At 36.4% G+C, this 21780-nt stretch overlaps 1 protein-coding gene across 1 annotated transcript; it reads right to left on the reverse strand.

Moving 5' to 3' along the window:
• Window positions 1–3063: 3063 nt before the first annotated feature.
• cul4a (cullin 4A) lies at window positions 3064–20801 on the reverse strand. Its single transcript, XM_073842103.1, has 20 exons — window positions 20412–20801; window positions 19135–19250; window positions 17871–17975; window positions 17626–17694; window positions 17461–17534; window positions 16044–16206; window positions 15872–15961; window positions 15700–15782; window positions 14229–14296; window positions 13962–14080; window positions 12740–12932; window positions 11627–11731; window positions 11404–11514; window positions 9605–9690; window positions 8300–8407; window positions 8120–8233; window positions 6277–6382; window positions 6030–6202; window positions 4861–5013; window positions 3064–3485 (listed from the first exon to the last, which is right to left on the reverse strand). Exons 1-20 carry the CDS (start codon window positions 20515–20517, stop codon window positions 3390–3392), a joined length of 2238 nt encoding a protein of 745 aa, XP_073698204.1. The 5' UTR covers window positions 20518–20801; the 3' UTR covers window positions 3064–3389.
• Window positions 20802–21780: the final 979 nt, after the last annotated feature.

The following is a 21780-nucleotide window of genomic DNA, read 5'->3' on the forward strand; positions in this document are numbered from 1 at the left end:
AAAAATAAAACACTGAAATAAGTAGATTGCATAAGTATTCATCCCCTTAACTCAGTCCATAGTTGAAGCACCTTTACAGCCTCAAGTGTTTTTGGGTCTGATGTGACCATCTTTGCACATCTGCATTTGGCAATTATCTGCCATTCTTTGCCTCACCTTTCCACCTCTCCATCTCTGTCAGCTTGGACATTTTCTAGAGTCCTAGTTGTTCCAATCGTCTTCCATTATGGGGAATGCTTCTGTCAACCTTCAATGCAGCAGATTTGTTTCTGAACTCTTCTCTAGATCATCGCCTTAACGCAAGTCTGTCACTGAGCTCTACAGGCAGTTATCTTGGTTTTTGCTCTGATCTGCATTTTCAGCTGTTAGACCTTTTCTGAGAGGTGTGTGTCTTTCTAAATCAGACTCATTCAAATGAATTTGCCACAGTTTAACTCCACTCCAAGTGTAGGAACATCTAGAAGCAATATGAATGCTCCTGAGATAAATTTACAGTGTCCCAGAAAAGGGTATGAATACTTATGCAACAGGATCTTTTCAGTTTTTTTATTTTTAATTAATGTGCACAAATGTTAAAAACCTATTTTTTGCTTTGCCATTATGGAGTAGGGAGTGTAGATTGATGTGGGAAAAAAGTAATTTAAAGTAGTTTAACATAAGGCCGCAACATAACAAAATGTGAAAAAATGAAGGGGTGTGAATAATTTTGCAAGACACTGTATAACACTATATAACTCTTTCACCCAGCTCTGTCTATAATTCAGTGTACATCATTTTGAATAAAAGCATACACAAAATGCATGAATGTAAATGTGTTTGAGGAAGTTAACTGTGATCAGAGGAAGTTGTGGTTTGACCTCTGACCTCAGATGAGTTTAGGTCATTCTCAGAGAAACTACAGACCCACTTTCCCATCTCAAACTCAGATCAACTTCTCTCCTGGATCTCAGCTCGAGTCACAGCGAGCGCAGTCCAGTATCTGTGGGCTGTGTCACGCTCTCAGACGCTCAGTGCCGTAATGTGTTTCTTTAAGGAATTACTCTGTGAATGAGGCAGGAAATCACATTAGTCCAGGAGTGTTTGGGTCTGAGGAGGAGGATTCAGACTGACGGCTTCCTTATACATACACAATAGCAACAATACAGAAACACACAGTTCAGCACTAAACAATACAGTTAGTCAAAACTATCTCAAGAGATTTTTTGTTGCATTGTGACATTTTCATAGCAATTGCTTTAAAATGTGTTTTTATAATGCAGTGAAACAGAAATCGGTGAAAGCTTGTTTACACCACAGAATAGAAATAATTAAAAAATTAATTTTTATTTCTCTATTTATATTTAAAGTTTATATCATAATTCTGTTTTTCTCAGATTTGCAAGTTTGCAATGTAGAAGTTTTTTGTGTTTCTGCCACAGACATTAATAAATAAATGTATTAATTATTTTAAAAAGGGAATTGTGAATTGTAATCTTACAATTCTGATGTTTTTCCTACATTTCTGTTAATATCTCACAATTCAGATCTCAGGTTTGCAAGGAAAACAGTCTGAGTTGTGAGATCAAGTGTCAAAATCACCTTTTTATTTAGTTATTTATTCAATTTATTCAATTCAATCACATTTTCAGTTTTTTTCGTACTAAGAATTTGTTGTTAAACATCATAATTTAAAATAAAAGTAATTTCACTGACTAAAACTTAAAAATAATAAAATTAATATATCATGAAAAACATTTTATATTTATGCATTTAGATGTTTCCAATGTGACTTACAACAGAGGAACAAAAGCAATTCAGCACAAATTATTTAAGATACATTTAAAGAGTTTATTTGCAAAAACTTTTTTTTTTTTTGCTATGAAAAACCCCAACTGCAGTTTGATTGTGATTAATGGAAATGCACAATGAAAAAACATGATTTTTGAAATTTGTTAAAAGCAGAGATACCTGTTTTTGCAAATAAACTCTTTATAAATCATGACAGTATTTGTATTTGCTCTGCCTTTGATGCCGATTACAATTGCCATGCTTAAAATATAACAAAAAATGCTTTATTTACATGCAGAACTTGTAAAAATAGGCTGAAATGTGAGTATGAGTTTGACAGAGTTGCACAGAATGCAAATAAAGCAGTTCACTCATAATATCTTAATTAAATATGATTTATTCTTTCATATCTTTGCCCACTTACAAAGAATAGAATCCTCTGCTCTACAAAACTGTATATGTGACAGAATACAGGTGAGGAGTGACAGATCACACACACACACACACACACACACACACACACAGACTTACACATGTGTGTGTGTGTGTGATTTCTGTTGCCTGAGCGGGTAAATGCCAAAAGCGTCAGTGTCTCTCGTGTCACATCAACACCATTCTGGAATCAGGGGGAGGAAACACACACACACACACACAGACACACACACACACACACAGACACACACACACACACACACACACACACACACACACACACACACACACACACACACACACACACACACACACACACACACAGACAGACACACACACACACACACACACACACACACAGACACACAGACACACACACACACACACACAGACACACACACACACACACACACACACACACACACACACACACACACACACACACAGACACACAGACACACACACACACACACACACACACACACACACACACACACACACACACACACAGACACACACACACACACACACACACACACACACACACACACACACACACACACACACACACACACACACACACAGACACACACACAGACACACACACACACACACACACACACACACACACACACACACACACACACACCACACACACACACACACACACACACACACACACACACACACACACACAGACACACACACACACACACACACACACACACAGACAGACACACACACACACACACACACACACACACACACACACACACACACACACACACACACAGACACACAGACACACACACACACACACACACACACACACACACACACACACACACACAGACACACACACACACACACACACACACACACACACACACACACACACACACAGACACACACACAGACACACACACACACACACACACACACACACACACACACACACACACACACACACACAGACAGACACACACACGCACAAGACGTATTCATCACACGCTAAACTCAAACACAAACACAGAGGAGTCAAAGAAAAGTGCATCTTTAGTGAAAATCATCGCAATCATGCTAAAATCGCCTCAATCCCAGAGTGCACAGCGTCTGTAGGGTTGCGTCACATGACCCGTCCGGCCCAACAGCCCTTGTGGGGAGCGTGGAGGTCAAGGGTCACGGCGCTCTCACGCCACATAGTGGTACTGGTTTGGGTTTTCTTTGTCGCGCTCCATATAATCACGGTCGATCAGCGACTCGATGCGCTTCTTCAGATCCGCCGGCTGCAGAGAAACACATGGAATCATGGGAAACATGAGCACATCTACAGTTCAGGTCCACAGTTTACATCACCCTTTCAGAATCTGCAAAATGTTAATTTTAGTAAAATAAGAGGATCATACAACATGCATGTTATTGTTTATTTAGTAGATATTTCACATAAAAGATGTTTACATATAGTAGACATTGGTTCAAAAGTTTACATCCTCTTCTTCTTAATACTGTGTTGTTCCCTGAATGATCCACAGCTGTGTTTTTGTTTAGTGATAGTTGCTCATGAGTCCCTTGTTTGTCCTGAACAGTTAAACTGTCTGCTGTTCTTCAGGAAAATCCTTCAGCTCACACTAATTCTTTGATTTTCCAGCATTTTTGTGTATTTGAACCCTTTCCAGCAATGACTGTATGATTCTGAGATCCATCTTTTCACACTGAGGACAACTGAGAGACTCATATGCAACTATTACAGAAGGTTCAAACACTCACTGATGCTCCAGAAGGAAAAAAAAACATGCATTAAGAGCCGGGGGTGAAAACTTTTGAACAGAATGAAAATGTGTACATTTTTCTTATTTTGACTAAATATTTTTTTTTTTTTTTTTTTAGTACTGCCCTTCAGAGGCTACAGAAGATAGTTACATGTTTCCCAGAAGACAAAATAAGTTAAATTTACCCAGATCTAAATTCCAAAAGTTTTCACCCCCGGCTCTTAATGCATGTTTTTTCCTTCTGGAGCATCAGTGAGTGTTTGAACCTTCTGTAATAGTTGCATATGAGTCCCTCAGTTGTCCTCAGTGGGAAAAGATGGATCTCAAAATCATACAGTCATTGCTGGAAAGGGTTCAAATACACAAAAATGCTGGAAAACCAAAGAATTTGTGTGAGCTGAAGGATTTTTTCTGAAGAACAGCAGGCAGTTTAACTGTTCCGGACAAACAAGGGACTCATGAACAACTATCACTAAACAAAAAACACAGCTGTGGATCATTCAGAGAACAACAACACAGTGTTAAGAATCAAGGGGATGTAAACTTTTGAACAGGGTAAAACTATAATTTTCTCTTTTGGACTGTATGTAAGCATCTTTTATGTGAAAATCTTATTCAGGTCAGTACTAAATAAACAAAAACATTTAGTATTTTATATGATCCCTCTTTTTTGGCTAAAATAATTAACATTTTGCAGATTCTGAAAGGACAATGTAAACTGTATCTAATATGGACCATGTAAACATCTGAACTGATTTAGTTTGATAATGAATGAATCTGACAGCATCATGCTGTTGTTTTCCAGTTTATTACAGCATTGAATCTGTGTTGTGTAAAGTGCTGTATGAGTACACATGTCTGTGTGTGTAAAGCGGATGTAGACGTGCGTCACCTTGACAGGGAACTTGAGCTGGTTGTAGAGTTCAGACACCAGCAGGTTGTGGCTCAGAGTCTTCCTCATCTTCATGATCCTCACCACCGCTGCGTCGATCTGATACTGACGGTCCTGAAACACGCGCTCCGTCGTGCTCACCTGCTCCTCCACCTGAACATCACATGAGTAAACACTGTCAACAAACTTTGAGGTTGGCTTGAGAAAGTCCAGTCTGAAAATGTTTGAAGCAGTTGTAAAAGCTTCACTTTCAGAACAAAAACTTACAGATAATGTACTCACCCCCTTGTCATCCAAGATGTTCATGTCTGTCTTTCTTCAGTCATAAAGAAACTGTTTTTTGAGTAAAACATTTCAGGAGTGTTCTCCATATAGTGGACTTCTATGGTGCCCCGAGTTTGAACTTCCAAAATGCAGTTTAAATGCAGCTTCAAAGAACTCTAAACGATCCCAGCCGAGGAAAAAAAGGTCTTCTCTAATGAAACGATCAGTTATTTTCTAAAAAAAAAAACTGACAATATATACACATTTCAACCTCAAATGTTCATCTTGTCTAGCTTTGGTTCAACTCTGTGTATTCCAGTTCAAGACAGTTAGGGTATGTCTAAAAATTCCCATCTCATTTTCTCCTCCAACTTCAAAATCGTCCTCCATCGCTGCAGAAGAACCGACCCAGAATTTGAAGTTGGAGGAGAAAATGAGATGGGAATTTTTAGACATACCCTAACTGTCTTGAACTGGAACACACAGAGCTAGACAAGAGCAGCATCCGTGGTTAAAAAGCACATAAATTGTACATTTTTTTGAAAATAACCAGTCGTTCCTCTAGATAAGACTCTTCTTCCTCGGCTGGGGTCGTTTAGAGTCCTTTGAAGCTGCATTTAAACTGCATTTTGGAAGTTCAAACTCAGGGCACCATAGAAGTCCACTATATGGAGAACACTCCTCAAATGTTTTCCTCAAAATACAATTTCTTTACGACTGAAGAAAGAAAGACATGAACATCTTGGATGACAAGGGGCTGAGTGAATAATCTTAAACATTTGCTAGTGATTGACGGCTGTAACACTCTACAAGTTCTGACCCCCTCAATAAAAGTTTATGGTAGTTTTGATCGTCCATTTAATGAAAATCGTAAGTGGGATCAGTTAGAAAAGATGCACGCTCACCGTCTCCTTCATCTGGATCTGGTTGATTTTGATGCGGAAGAGTTTGTGTCTGAAGTCGCTGTTGAAGTTGAAGCGGTCTCCGTCCTCCACGTTCTTCCCTCGCGGCGATTTATTGAGCACTCGCGCTTTCCCGCACGCCAGAGACTGAAGCGTACGCTTGAGCTCACCGTCCTCTGATGAACACGACACACGTGAGCATTACAGAGCGCTGACACACACAACACGCACCAGACTGAGAGCAACGTACCGATGCCTGTCGCTGAGCGGATCTCCTCCACAGAACACTCATCGCTCTCATTGAATATCAGCAGAACCAGAGTCTGAAACAGAGACACCTGCAGCTCCTTCTTGCCCTGCAGAGACACACCATCATCAGTCCTGACTATGTATATGTCACAGATATCATCATTTTTCAGGGTTACTACAGAGTTTGGAAAACTATGGAATTTGATTTAAATATTTCCAGCTTTTGCCCTGATTTAGTTTTTTTATAATTGAAAATGAATAATTGAATGAAAATTAATTATTGTACAAGAAGTGAGGTTTCATGGCAGCTGTTTACTGATTCCTTAGAGTCAAATACAACTGAATGAAGTCATTATGCAAAATGAAGGTTATCAGCATTTTGTGTTTCTTCTCACTTTATTCGTAGCACTGTGTAACATAGCCTTAAGGACCTTTGCAAAAACAAAAAAAAATATACAGACTTTTATGTGCACATGAGAAACCATTAAACGTAGCATTTAGGACAATGCATATTGTGGCATACTGCACTAATGAAAGCCACATTTTAAACACTTTTTTTACAGTACCAGTCTTTTTTATATAGCCTTGTCCTTGGCAGATTTTATGCCATCAGCTCATTTGGTTTCTCCGCTGTCACAGAGGATTTGGAATTGGACATTAGGGCTTGATATTAGAGGTACTACCATAAGAAAAGACCAATTTTGAGCAAGTGCATCAATGCTCTTGTTTTATTCATTGTAAGATGGCAGTGATGCACAAAGGAAATATATAAAAGCTCTGCAAAAAATGCTTTTCTTACTTTGATTTTTTGTCTTGTTTCCAGCCCAAATATCTAAAAATTCTTAATTCAAGAAGGATTTTCTAGACAAATAAAAATTCTGAAAAAACACAAGACACCAATTTTTACTTGTCTAGAAAATCCTTCTTGATGTAAAAAGTTTTAGATATTTTGGAAGTAAAAAAAATGCTTTTTTACATATGTTACATAAAACTAGAAACTGTAATGCACAAGCATGCACAAACATTCCAATGAGCATGTGAATAATTTCTCAAGGGCACAAAAAGTTTCCTGTGTGCATGTAAAAGTCTGGATTATAATTTTTTTTAATGATTTATTTTAGGGTCTCTGTATGTCATCACTTTGAGAAAATCAATAAAATAAATAACCCAAATATAAAGCCACAAATAATGCACTTATGTTAAATATGGGTGAGAGGTCTGGAAATTTGAGTCTGGAAAAGTATGGAATTTTGAAAGTGAAAATGTGCAGGAACCCTACTATTTGTGAAAGAAGTCTGCATTTATTTGGTCAAAAAATACAGTAAAACAGTAAAATATTATTATAATTTAATATAGTTGTTTTCTGTGTAAATATCTGTTAAAGTGTCATTTATTTCTGCCATCAAATCTGGATTTTCAGCATCATTACTCCAGTCTTTAGTGTCACACCATCCTAATATGCTGATTTGCTGCTCAGCAAACATTTCTGAGTATTATCAACAGTTGTGCTGCACAATATTTGTGTGGAAACTGTCATGCATTCATTTTTTGGGGTAAGACTAACAAAAAGAAAACAGTAAAGACATTTATAAGGTTACAAAAGATTTCTATTTCAAATAAACGTCCTTTTGAACTTTCTACTCATCAAAGAATCTCATAATTTTGACTTTTTAACTTGTATTCAAAATGTTCAAGATCTCATTCAGTCACTATATTGACTCTATTTGATGTTCTTATGGTTTTGTTGTGCTTTGTGTGTGTGTGTGTGTGTGTGTGTGTGTGTGTGTGTGTGTGTGTGTGTGTGTGTGTGTCTGCTTTGTGTGTGTGTGAGAGAGTGTGTTCACCTCCTTAAACTCAGTCTTCAGTACTGCGTGACCCAGTGTGGGCTGCCACTGCAGTTTCCGCCCGCTGTGTTTCCCCAGATAGAAGAGCTTAAACACTTCCTGAAGCTTCACCATCTGAAACACACACTCATCAGTCAGGGCCTTGTCCACAGCATTACCCACAAACCCACAAACACACACCTCAGCAGGCAGATGGACGTCCATCGGTGTGTATGAGGGCCAGTAACCCATCGTCAGGATGTTGACGGTCAGCTCGATGTTGCTGGGATCACTCTGGTTCTGCATGTACTGCACACACACACACACACACACACACACACACACACACACACACACACACACACACACACACACACACACATTAGGACCCTCATATGACTCACAGATCACACATCTTGAGAACACATCAAACCACGTGTGAGGAGCTCAAACTGAGCGGGAGAGATGCAACACCTCACAGGATGTCCTGACAAACACTTACTCAAAATGTTCCCTCTCTATTTATTATTATCTATCTACTTGTCTACTAATAATGAAGAGTTGGGAGGCACCGAATGTTTGGCAACCGAAATTATTCGAATAAGTGAAAAGGCAGAATAAATGATAGCGAACAATGAGGTGATTTGATCAAATAGAGGCGAGCACTAATGATCAAACATGTGGTCAGTGTGGAAGCATTTAAAACTGCCCGAGAAAGACAGCGAGATACTGTTTAGAAGCGCATCGCATGTCTTCATGAGGAGAGAAAGGTTACTGTATGATGACTGAAATCATCCATTAGTCAATCAACTCCAGAACGTTCTGTTGTCTAATACACCAGACACCAATTGTGTTTATTCTGACAGCAGCTCCTTAGCCAGGGTTCAAAGACCAAAGATGACAATCATTCACAAATCTGCTGCTGCCAGCAAACACTAGGACTGAGCTCTTCTTGCGGGTTTACCACTAAATAAAACTCAACATGTTAGTATTGTCATTTTACTGCTGTTCTGGAAAATTAAATAAAAAATAATCATTCCAACAGCTCTATTAATGCATTTATTCTAACATTCTCCTTTGCTCAGCAAGGCTGCATTTATTTGTGCATTAGAAACACATGCCTGATTCAAGAAGAGGCTCTTAAAAATGGACAAAAAAATATTATTTTACTTACTCATAACTTACTAATTTGAAGTTAAATTGTGGTTTGTTGGTAGGCTATAATGTCTACTAGAATGTTAAACATGTTCAGTGTTAAATACATATTTTTAAATTGTTGTTTTGTAATTGATTTTTTTCTTTAAAAAGCAAGACAAAACTGTTAAAAGCACACATTGGCTATTTATTTTATGCAATGGTGAAAAAATTGGCACAATACACTGGGAAAAACCCTGTTCGGTAAAAGTGTGTAATTTTGTTCAGCTTTCTGCGGAGAATTTTAATTTCGGTGCATCCCTAACGAAGAGAGTGTGTGTTTATGAGTGTGTTTCTGTCTCACACACACACCTGTTTGAACTGGATCATGATGTCTTTGGAGAGCTCCATGTCTTTGAACATTCCCTCTAGTTTACTGGTGAACGCTGCTCCACACTCTACAACACACACACACACACACACACACACACACACACACACACACACACACACACACACACACACACACACACACACACAGAGAAACACACACACACGGGTCACTTCACAGAGCAAATAATGTGCAGAAATCACAAATGAAAAACATGTAAAACTGCAGTGTGTTGTTTCTGCTCCACTGGAAGAACCAATCAGAATCACAGTCTGATCAGATCAACCAATGAGGAGAGTCTGGGGGCGGAGCTACCTGCTTTTAATTCAGTCATTTTTTTAAATTGTGTACTATTATAGCATTTATTACTACTTTTTTATACATTTTAATTATTTGTCATTTTTCTTATGTGCCTTTGTCATTTTTATTAGCTTCTAAATTTTTATATTTCTATCGTTTGCATAATGATACATTTTCACTTACCATTTGCATAACCAAAAAAAAAAAACACTGCAAAAAAAGGTCTCTTATTTAGTTTTTTGCTTTGTTTCCAGGTAAAATATCAAGAAAGATTTTCTAGACAAGTAAAAATTGTCTTGTTTTTAGAAAAAACTGTTCAAAATGAAGTGAGTTTTTGCTTAGAGCCAGCAAAATAATCTGCCAATGGGGTACGAAAAAAATCTTATTTAAAACAGAAAACAAAATTATTTGGCAGATTGCTGGTTCTAAGCAAAAATGCACTTCATTCTGACTTAGACAATAATTTCTAGATCTATGTCTACATCTAGAAAATCCTTCTTGTTTTAAGAATTTCTAGATATTTTGGCTGAAAACGAGACAAAAAAATCAAAGTAAGAAAAGGTTTTTTTGCAGTGGACTTTTTTTAATGTTCAGGAACATTTAGAAATATCATTTTCTTAATAACTTATTTAAAATGTTAAAGTATACAACATATTTTGTTAGTAGGAACACTGCAAAGAATTGATTCATCATTATTTTAGCACTTACATTTTAACAAATAAAATGAGTTTATGTTGATAGTTTTTTTTATATACTATTTGTATTTTATTTTATATTATATCATTATTTCTATAGTTTTAGTTAGGGTTAGTTGCACTGTATAGTAAATACACTCCAAAAAAAAAAAAGGCTTATCTTAGTATTTTTGTCTTGTTTCTAGTCAAAATATCTAAAAATTCTTAAATTAAGATGCATTTACTAAATAAGCAAAAGATATTTGGGCAATTTTAGGTTAAGGAAAATGCACTTAATTTAGTTTTTCCCTCTGGAAAAAAGTCAATTACCTGCCAGTGGGGTAAATAAAATATTCTTAAATCAAGAGTACTTACCCCACTGGAAGATAATTTTACTTATTTTAAGCAAACTGCACTTAATTTAGTGTTTTTCCCCCTGGAAACAAGACTTGATATCTTATGTAATTTTGCTTGTCTAATAAACACATCTTAATTTAAGAATTGTTAGATATTTTGACTAGAAACAAGACAAAATACGAAGTAAGATAAGCCTTTTTGCAGTGCATAAATCTGTTCAGTTCTGTTGTGTGGCTTTAATCAGTTTAACCAGCAGCCATGAAACTGACTAGTGTTTTTACTAGACACGACTGATTTCACTGAAATCGAGGCAAAAACACCAACTCAACCACAGCAATGCGATCACTTCCTGTTCACACGATCACATGACCTCACTGCCAGGAAACTGATCGGTGGCGTTTCCACGGCAACTGTCTGACGGCCAATGAGAAATCAGATGGAGAACCAACCGTGTTTGAGTTTGGACAGCATGGACTTCTCCGCATCCACCGAGGCGCTCTTGCCCACCAGCAGACGCTTGGCCAGATCCTTCTTATAGAAGGCCTCGAACACATCCTTCCCTGCAGCACACACACACACACACACACACACACACACACACACAAACACAGAATGAGTTCAGCTTCATCTCTGAGTGACGCTCATATGAACTAAAGCTGGAGTTCAGATCACCGTGGATGAAGCGGAAGATGATCATGATCTTGTCCAGAATCCTCTCCAGCTCTTCTTCTGTGGCCTCCTTATTTCCAGCCCGCAGTTTAGAGTCCACGTACTTCGCTGAGGAGATCAGATCAGATTTTATCTATCAATGACACATTAAATAATCAAAAGTCACAGTGCAGACATTTATAATGTTACAAAAGATTTCTATTTCAAATAAACTCTGTTCTTTTGAACTTTCTATTCATCTGGGAATCCTGAAAAATAAAATGTATGACTGTTTCCACAAACATATTGTGCAGCACAACTGTTTTCATCATTGATAATAATCAGAAATGCGTAAGATGCAAATCGGCATATTATAATGATTTCTGAAGGATCATGTGAAACTGAAGGCGAGTAAGGATGGCTTTGATCGCAGAAATAAATTACATTTTAACAGATATTCACATAGAAAACTGATATTTTACATTGTAATAATATTTCACAATTTTTACTTATTTTTTGCCTTTTCTATAATGTAGAGAAAGCGTGTGAGCATGGTTGCCAGATTGGAAAGATTAGGTAAATAGCTAGGTATGTATCAATTTAAGAAAAAAGTTCCAATTGGAGATTTAAACTCTTGACATCTGGCAACCACAACTATAAATCCTTGGAAAGAATCATTACCAATGCAACATAATAGAAATGAAACATTTTCAGGATAAATACTTCACATATATCACAGATGATTATGCCTAATAATTCAAGAGAAGCATAAATCATGATCACAATTAAAACCGCAAAACCAGTCATAAGGGTCGATTTTAGTCACACTGAAAAAACTGTGTTCGAATTGAATAAATAAGCTTTCCATTGATGTATGGTTTGTTAGGATAGGACTATTTTTGGCTTAAATGCAACTATCTGAGGGTGCAAAAAATCTAAATATTGAGAAAATCACCTTTAAAGTTTCCAAATGAAGTTTTTAGCAATGCATATTACTAATCAAAAATTGAATAGTGATATATGTAGGGCAGGAAATGTACTAAATATCTTCATGGAACATGATCTCTACTTAACATCCTAATGATGTTTGGCATAAAAGAAATAGTGAGAGATGGCATCTCTGGTGTGGTCACTCACCGATGAGCTCGGCGGGTTTGTTGGGTCTCTTGTTGATGAAGTTCTCGAAGGCCTCCTTCATGGCGTTGATGAAGCTGTCGTTCCTCTGGAAGCAGCGCTGCGTCACGTGGTCCATCTTGTCCTTGAAGTCCAGCAGCTCCTGAACCATCTCTTTATCTTTCTCTGGAGAACTCACAATCTCTCCACCGAAACTCTGCACGACCAACACACTTATCTTCAGTCTTGAGGAAAGTTAGTTTTAAAAGTAATGCATTACAATATTGAGTTACTCCCTAAAAAAGTAACTAATTACGTTACTTAGTTACTTTTTATGAAAAGTAATGCGTTACTTTTGCGTTACTTTTTAAATCGGGGCAGGGCTTGCTTGTTTGTTTTTAATATAAAAAGTTGTATTTTTGTCAAATGTAAAAGCCTTATACAGCAGAAGCCTCAGCCTTAGAGAAAAGTAAATCTCCGTCTGTACAGTAGACCACAGAAGAACAAATGTCAACTCTTCAGCAATTAAAAAAAGGAAAAGAAATGTTGCTTATTAGTTTGGATGAATCGGATCATCAAAGGTCAGCAGCAAAGACATCGGTTAATAAAATGGGATTAAATACATAAAGGATATTTGTATTATTGAACATATTTAATTATTGCAGGTTTGTGTTGAATTTCAGTGTTTTTATTCGTTTTGAAGAACACTGTATCTGTTTTTTAGTGAGTGAGATGAATTAATGCATGTTCACATTTATTCTAGAACTAAAGTAACATCTTACTCATAATTTCTCTCAACATGGAGACAGGAGAGCTTTTAATCAATAAATGAGGGGAAAGTAACTGGCGTTAATTATTTGAAAAATCAATTCGTCAATTAAACAGTAATGCGTTACTTTACTAGTTACTTGGAAAAAGTAATATTATCATGTAACTTGCGTACTTGTAATGTGTTACGCCCAACACTGCTTATCTTAGCATAACTTTGTATGTGTTTTTGTCAATTTTATTAGTCTTATTTTAAATATACTGATATAGCTTTTATTATTTTATTTAATTTTACTTTTAGGTTTTTTAGTAAATCGAGTTACTAAAAGAAAATGAGAATGCTGCATTGGCATCTTGCTGAAGTAAAATAAGTTTTGTAGTGTATTTTTTTTTCAGTTCATTTGATTTCAAGAGATAGAAATGTTTTCTCTTTATCCCTAGTAAACTCCAACAGCCCTGAGGTTTGGTGTGTGTGTACCTTAATGTATTCTCTCCAGGCCTGCAGCAGCACCGTCAGCCCTCCTTTGACTTTACTGAAGAGCTCATAGAGCAGCGTCAGCTCACACACACGGTTCTCATCCAGCAGCATCCGCAGACCTGAGGACAACCAGCACACACACACACACACACACACACACACACACACACACACACACACACACACACACACACACACCATTATTATAATTTGAGCGTGTGTTTCATGATCTGTCTCCAGGCTGTGATCTGTACTCATGATCCAGACCTTTCTGCAGGATGGCGTTCATGTGTTCTCCCAGCAGCTGCTTCTCCACTGTGGCGATGAGCGGCTTCCTGTCACAAACACACAGGTGTTAGAGCAGTGACTATACCACAGAACTAACACACATCAGATTCAACAACAGGGATTTGAAACATTTCAGGAGTGTTCTCCATATAGTGGACTTCTATGGTGCCCTGAGTTTGAACTTCCAAAATGCAGTTTAAATGCAGCTTCAAAGGACTCTAAACGATCCCAGCCGAGGAAGAAGGGTCTCATCTAGCGAAACAATCGGTTATTTTCTAAAAAAAAATACAATTTATACAATTTTTAACCTTAAATGCTCATCTTGTCTAGCTCTGCATGAACTCTGTGTATTCCGGTTCAAGACAGTCCAAAAACTCCCATCTCATTTTCTCCTTCAACTTCAAAATCGCCCTACATCGCTGTTTTACCTTTTTTTTGTAAAGGGCATTTGATCTTCTTTGCACGTTCACTTTGTAAACACTGGGTCTGTAATTCTGCAGCGATGGAGGATGATTTTGAAGTTGAAGGAGAAAATGAGATGGGAGTTTTTGGACATACCCTAACTGTCTTGAACTGGAATACACAGCTAGACAAGATGAGCATTTGTGGTTAAAAAGTAGGGATGCACCGATGTGTATCGACCGATCACTTGCGCGTTTTGTCAGTAAAGCCGGTTCTGTAATCAGCGGTAAATGCCATCAGGTGCGTGATTTCACGTTGAGCCGTATATACTACACACAGCCGTTGTTCACTGAGGAGCTGCGCACATTCACACTGATAATGAACATTGATGTGCGCAGCTCGTCGGTAAACAACGGCTGTGTGTAGTATATACGGCTCAACGTGAAATCACGCACCTGACGGCATTTACCGCTGATTACAGAACCGGCTTTACTGACAAAACGCGCAAGCATTATCGACCGATTCATATCGGTGCATCCCTATTAAAAAGTGTATAAATTGTACATTTTTACAAAAAATAGGTAAATAGGTTTTCTAAATAGGGCTGTTATTCCTTGGCTGGGATTGTTTAGAGCCCTCTGAAGCTGCACTGAAACATCATATTTAACCTTATTTAACATTGAAGTCCACTATATGGAGAAAAATCCTGGAATGTTTTCCCCAAAAAACTTTTTATTTTGGTTTACTGTTCTCTGAAGCCAGTTAATAGTCACATGACATGCAGCTAAACGAAAAAAATGTTGAATCTTTTTTAGATAGTGTTTTATTCTGATTGCTTTTATTTTTCAAATTATTTATGTTTTAAACTACTATTTTTCATATTTAATTCATTTTTACTAATGATTTTTTTTAGATTTTTATTTTAAAACTATTTTAAATAATGTTATCATTTAATTTTAAAAATGGCTTTATTTTCATTGTTTTTATTTGTTAAAAATTATTTTAAATGTGCATTTTCATCATCACACACGACACGAGAGACACTCACTGTGTGCTCTGATCCAAGTAACTAATGACGCGGTCGTTCTCTTCCTCCAGACGCCGCGCCACATGATGAAGATACTCAGGAACCTGTGTGAAGAACATGAGCACACGTGAACACACCTGAACACACACAGAGTCAGGTGTGGAGAGTGTGAATGTGGTAGAAATGCTCTCACGTCTCTCTCCTGCATGAGCCTCTGACCCTCAGCTGCATACAGACGGTTCGTCTCCATTAGGAACCGCTGCTCGAACGAGTCTTTATACACCTGACGACACACAACACACACCGTCAGAAGACGATACACAACCCGACTAGTCCCTGACATCATCAGCGTTTCATCCAATCACCTGCAGGTCTGAGAGCATGCCCAGTAAGCTCCTCAGCAGACTGCGGTCCACCGTCTCTCCGTTACGCTCGCTCTCGATCTGCTCCAGGATTCCCTCCACCGTCCGGCTCTGAACCGCTCCGTCGCTGATGATGTGAGTCCGGAACAACTCCAGACCCGTGTCCCTGAATACACACGTGTGTTACTATAGCAACGCCAGCTCTGGGCTATTACCCTAAAGCAGTCAAATCCTCTGGAGTGAATGGGTGCCGTCAGAATTAGAGTCCAAACAGCTGATAAAAACATCACAAGTAATACACCACTCCAGTCCATCAGTTAACATCTTGAGAAGACAAAAGCTGAAACAAATCCAACATTAAGACAGTTTTAACTAAAATAATAATCCAAATAAGCCATAACCCTTCCTCCAGTGATAAAGTGGTCTGGTCTGAATCAGGAGAGAAATCTGCACAGATCAAGCACCGTTTACAAGCCAAAACAGCTCTAAATTTGAACACTTGTCTTCTCAAGATGTTAATTAATAGACTGGTGTGGATTACTTGTGGATTATTGTGATGTTTTAATCCGCTTTTTGGAGTCTCATTCTGACGGCACCCATTCACTGCGGAGGATCCATTGGTGAGACACTGATGGAATGACACATTTCTACAAATCTGATGAACAACCAAACTGATCTATATCTTGGATGATCTGAGGGTGAGTACATTTCAGTGTGCCGTGAATGGGTGCCGTCAGAATGAGAGTCTAAAACAAATCCATCATTAGCACATTTTTAACTAAAATACAAGTCTATAATCCATAATAACGCTTCCTCCAGTGAAAAAGTCCATCATCCAAATCCAGCCGCATATTTGTTTAGAGCTGTTTTGCCTTGTAAACGCTGCTTGATCTGTGCAGATTCCTCTCCTGATTCAGACCAGACCACTTTTTAAAAAAAAAAAAACATCTTGAGAAGACAAAAACTGAAACAAATCCATCAAGATGTTTTTTTTTTTTAAAAAGTGGTCTGGAAGTGATGGACTGGAAGGGTGTGCATTATTGTGATATTTTATCAGCTGTTTGGACTCTCATTCTGACGGCACCCATTCACTGCAGAGGATCTGTTGGTGAGACAGTGATGGAATCACACATTTCTATATATCTCATAAGAAACAAACTCATGTACATCTAGGATGGTCCATATTTAAATTTTTGAGTCAACTATTGCTTTAATAAAAACATTATAGTATAATTAAAACCAATAAAAATGTCAAAATCTAAAATTAAAATCAAATCAGAAAATATAAAAATAAAAACAAGTTCAAAATATTAAGAAATTACTGTAATAATGTTAGAAAAAAATATATAATAAATTTTAATAAAAGCTATAATAGTATCTGAGTGATAGTATAATAACAGCGCAGCACTCTGGGTCTCACCAGATGGACGGCAGCAGTGAGTTCTGGAGGACGTATGTCCGGTCCAGGAAGAGGAAGATGCTGCGGATCATGATCTGAAAGAGATAAGGCGCAATACTCATGTTCATTTCTTCTTACATATATAAAGACACACACACACACACACACGAGGAGAGCATCTCATACCGTTTGTCTGCAGTGGTCCTGCCAGCAGCGGTTCATCCTCTTCAGAAACGACAGACTGTCCAGTGACTCTGTGTGACTCTGTTAAGGTTACAGCGCCCTCCAGTGAACAGCTACTGACACAAACATCAGCACAACAACCCTCATCTGTGACACACACACACACACACACACACACACACACACACACACACACACACACACACACACACACACACACACACACGTCCTGTTACTGATGAAGGATATTCCCTGAACTGATGGATCTGAGCTCGAACGTGATCTTCACACACTTGACGCAGCTGCTTGTACAACATCGGCGACACTTTATAGGAGCACAGATTCTCCACCGCCTGCGGGAGACACAAACAGCTCATCAACACTAGAACACAAGCACACCTGCAGGTGAATAGGTGCTCAACACTGACGTCAAATGACAAAATGGTGTTCGAAATGATGAAAATGATGATTAGGGAAACAGTAAGTGTGATTTATTTCAATCAGATGATTGTGTAATTGTGCTTTTAGTTACATGCTTCTGTGAAACAGACACGTGACCCATGACATTTACCTTCACTGACTCACTGCAGACACACAGATCAAGCCAACACTTCACCGCACACTGCTCTATTCAGTTCTACAGCAGTGTTATATATATACACACACACACAGTGATATACATACACATTGCTGGTCAACAGTTTGGCATCAGTAAGATTTTAAATAAGTTTCTAATGCTCATCAAGGCTGTGTTTATTTGATCAAAAATACAGAATAAATTGTAAAATATTATTACAATTTAAAATAACGTTCTTATATTTTAATATACATTAAAAATCTAATTTATTTCTGTGAAGCACAGCTGAATTTTCAGCATCATTACTGCAGTCTTCAGCGTCACATGATCCTTCAGAAATCATTCTAATATACTGATTTATTATCAGTGTTGGAAACTGGAGTGTTGCTTAATATTTTTTTGCAACCTGTGATATACTTTGATGAATAAAAAGTTAAAAAGAACAGTGTTTTCTAACAATATACACTACTGTTCAAAAGTTTGGGGTCAGTCAATTTTAGTTATTTTTTTTCTGTAAGAAATTATTACTTTTATTCACCAAGGATGTGTTAAATTAATAAAAAGTGATTGCAAAGACTTATATTGTCAGAAAAGATTTATATTTTGCATAGTTTCTCCACTGTACAGTTTATAGTTTCCAACACTAGTAATTCTAATAATAAATCAGTATATTAGAATGATTTCTGAATGATCATGTGACACTGAAGACTGCAGTAATGATCATGAAAATTCAGATTTGATCACAGAAATAAATTACATTTTAACAGATATTCACATAGAAAACAGCTGTTTTAAATTCTAATAATATTTAAGAATTTGACAGTATTTTTGATCAAATAAATGCAGCCTTGCATTTGTGACTCTGGCTGTGAAATCCTGGTGTGTCTGAGGTGGTTTATATGAAGCTGTAATCTGAATGGATCTGGTTTCCTCACCTGGTAAAGCTCCTCCAGGTTATATTTGATGGAGGTGCTGTTCTGGATGGCGCTGACAGCATCTCTGAGCTTCATCCACGTGTCTTCAGTGTACGAGTCCGTCAGCTTCGGTCTGTCTGCGAAACACACAAACACATAGAAAACACTGATTAAAATTCTTAAATATGCTTATTAATAATATATAACTAATATTAATAATTAATATATAAATACAGTTTAATATTCCGAAATATCTCCATTTATAATTTATAATTAAGGGGAGACACTGCAGGCAAAACACACTTTTTTCAAGTACCTGTCAAGTTTGAGATTTTGGGCTTTTTGGTGTTTCCTAAAGTGTTTTTTCGGACTAGTGGAAAGAAAACACCCCAAAGACACTGGTAAGTCTTTCTTTTATAGCACTTTATCTTTTTGTGTCGATAAATTTCAAACACAATACAGATTTTTAAATCCCAAGAGTTTTTTCTCCAACACTGAGCCATAAATCTCCACTTCAGCAGCACTTACACACACCACACTTTATATTTGTGTTCCTCTCTATAGGTTTTTACAGAGGGATTTGTTCATATATAATTAGCTTGATTATTTTCAACATTTTATTCCTCAAAAACTGTAACAAAATATAGTGTTTTCTGTCTGTTCTATGTTTTATTAAACAAGAATTTTGAAACTGACTTAGATTTTTGTACTAGAAATCAATGCAATCAGTGCATATTTAATTATATAATGGCTCATTTGCATATTTAAACCTAACATTTTAGAAAACTTGTATCAATGTAATCAATCAACTGAGTAAGAGACAACTATTAGTTCATTTTTTACCCTATTCATCTGCAGTGTCTCGCCTTAATAATACATAAAAATATATTTTTTGTTTTCTTTTTTTCTGATGTGTGTGTAATTTTAATATTCTTGCACATGCATATATATGCTGTTTAATTTTAGATTTTTAATTATTATATACATTAATGAACTTTAATACCTACATTTTAATAGTATCTTATACATATATTTATAGAAATGTATTATAATATATAAAACAATATAATATTTTTAATTACATACTTTAATATTCTTTTCAATATTTTAACACAGATATATACATATTCCGTTTGATTTGAACGTCCAGTGAACCTAAATAAACACTTATCATGACAGTGATGTCTGTGCTGGAGGTTCACTATGTTTTGACACAAACACATGTGACAGATTCATGACTGTTTGTGCTAGTGCTAGTTCTAGTGCTAGTTTTAGTTCTAGTTGTGTGTTCATCTCACCTTTAAAGTTCTTTATGATGAGTTTCTTCGACGCTCCAGATTTGTCTGATTTGGTGAGTCCATTAAAGTTGGATTTCTGATTGTGCTGAATGTCTTCCGCCATCATGAGCTGGATTTGATCTCAGTGCATCTGAATTCCCTCAAATATAATAATAATATAATAAACGCAGAGTTGAGCAGTTAGCTGTTAGCTATAAACCTGAACCAAAAGCAGGACCCATGGAACCGGATCCAAACCTCATGGAGTGAGTTCAGCCGCTGCTGGGGATCGACACGACACACACCTACACACACATCCGCAGAAATTCATCATATGTTGACCAGAATCATCATATAAACTCCATATTCACTCTGACTGAGCCGCAGCGACTACCACAACAAGATGGCAAACCGACAGCGAATCTGCCGCCGCGCGATCAGCAGATACACACACACTACTAAACATTAATAAATTAATTAAATAAAATATAACAAAATAATATAGTTTGTAGAACAATAAATTCATAAATTAATTAGAATCGCAGTTTTCAAGTACATTAAATTAAATAGAGTTAGTTCAAGTCAACGGGTGCTTAAATAATAAAATACATAAAATAAAATAGAGAAACTTTAGGAAAATGCGTAAAAATATATATAAAAATGTAGAGTATGTAGAAAAATAAATAAATAAATAGAGCCTGCATTTTCAATTAAATTAAATTAAAAAGAGCCACCTCAAGTTGACGAGTGGTAAAATAATAATAATAAAAAAATAATAAAATAAATAGATAAACTTTATGTAAATGCATAATTAAAAAAACTAAAGATATAAAAAATAATATAGTATGTAGAAAAATAAATAGAGCCACCTCAAGTTAACGAGTGCTAAAATAAAAAAATAAAATAATAATAAAATTTTAAAAAAATTGAAAATGAATAGAGAAACTTTAGGTAAACACGTAGTAAAAAATTTTTGTTTTAAAAAATAAAAATAATATTGTATGTAGAAAAATAAAGAAAGAAATAGAGCCTACATTTTCAGTTAAATTAAAGTTAACGGGTGCTAAAATTAAAATAAAAAAAATCGAAAATAAATAGAGAAACTTCAGGTAAACACGTACTAAAATAAAAAAAATTATATTTATTTATTTAAATAATAATTAATTTTTTTAAATTAATTAAAATAAATTATATTAAATAGAGCCAATTTAGGTAAACAGGTGATAAAATAAAAAAAAAATAGCTAATTTAAAAAAAAATGGAGCAACTCTTGGTAAACGGGTACTAAAATGAAATAAAATAAATAAATTGATTAAAATAAAATAAATGTATTTAAATTAAATTATTAAAATAAATATAACCACTTTAAATCTTATTTGACAAAACACCT

This window comes from Garra rufa, chromosome 6 (genome assembly GCF_049309525.1).
Source record: "Garra rufa chromosome 6, GarRuf1.0, whole genome shotgun sequence".
Taxonomy (NCBI): domain Eukaryota; kingdom Metazoa; phylum Chordata; class Actinopteri; order Cypriniformes; family Cyprinidae; genus Garra; species Garra rufa.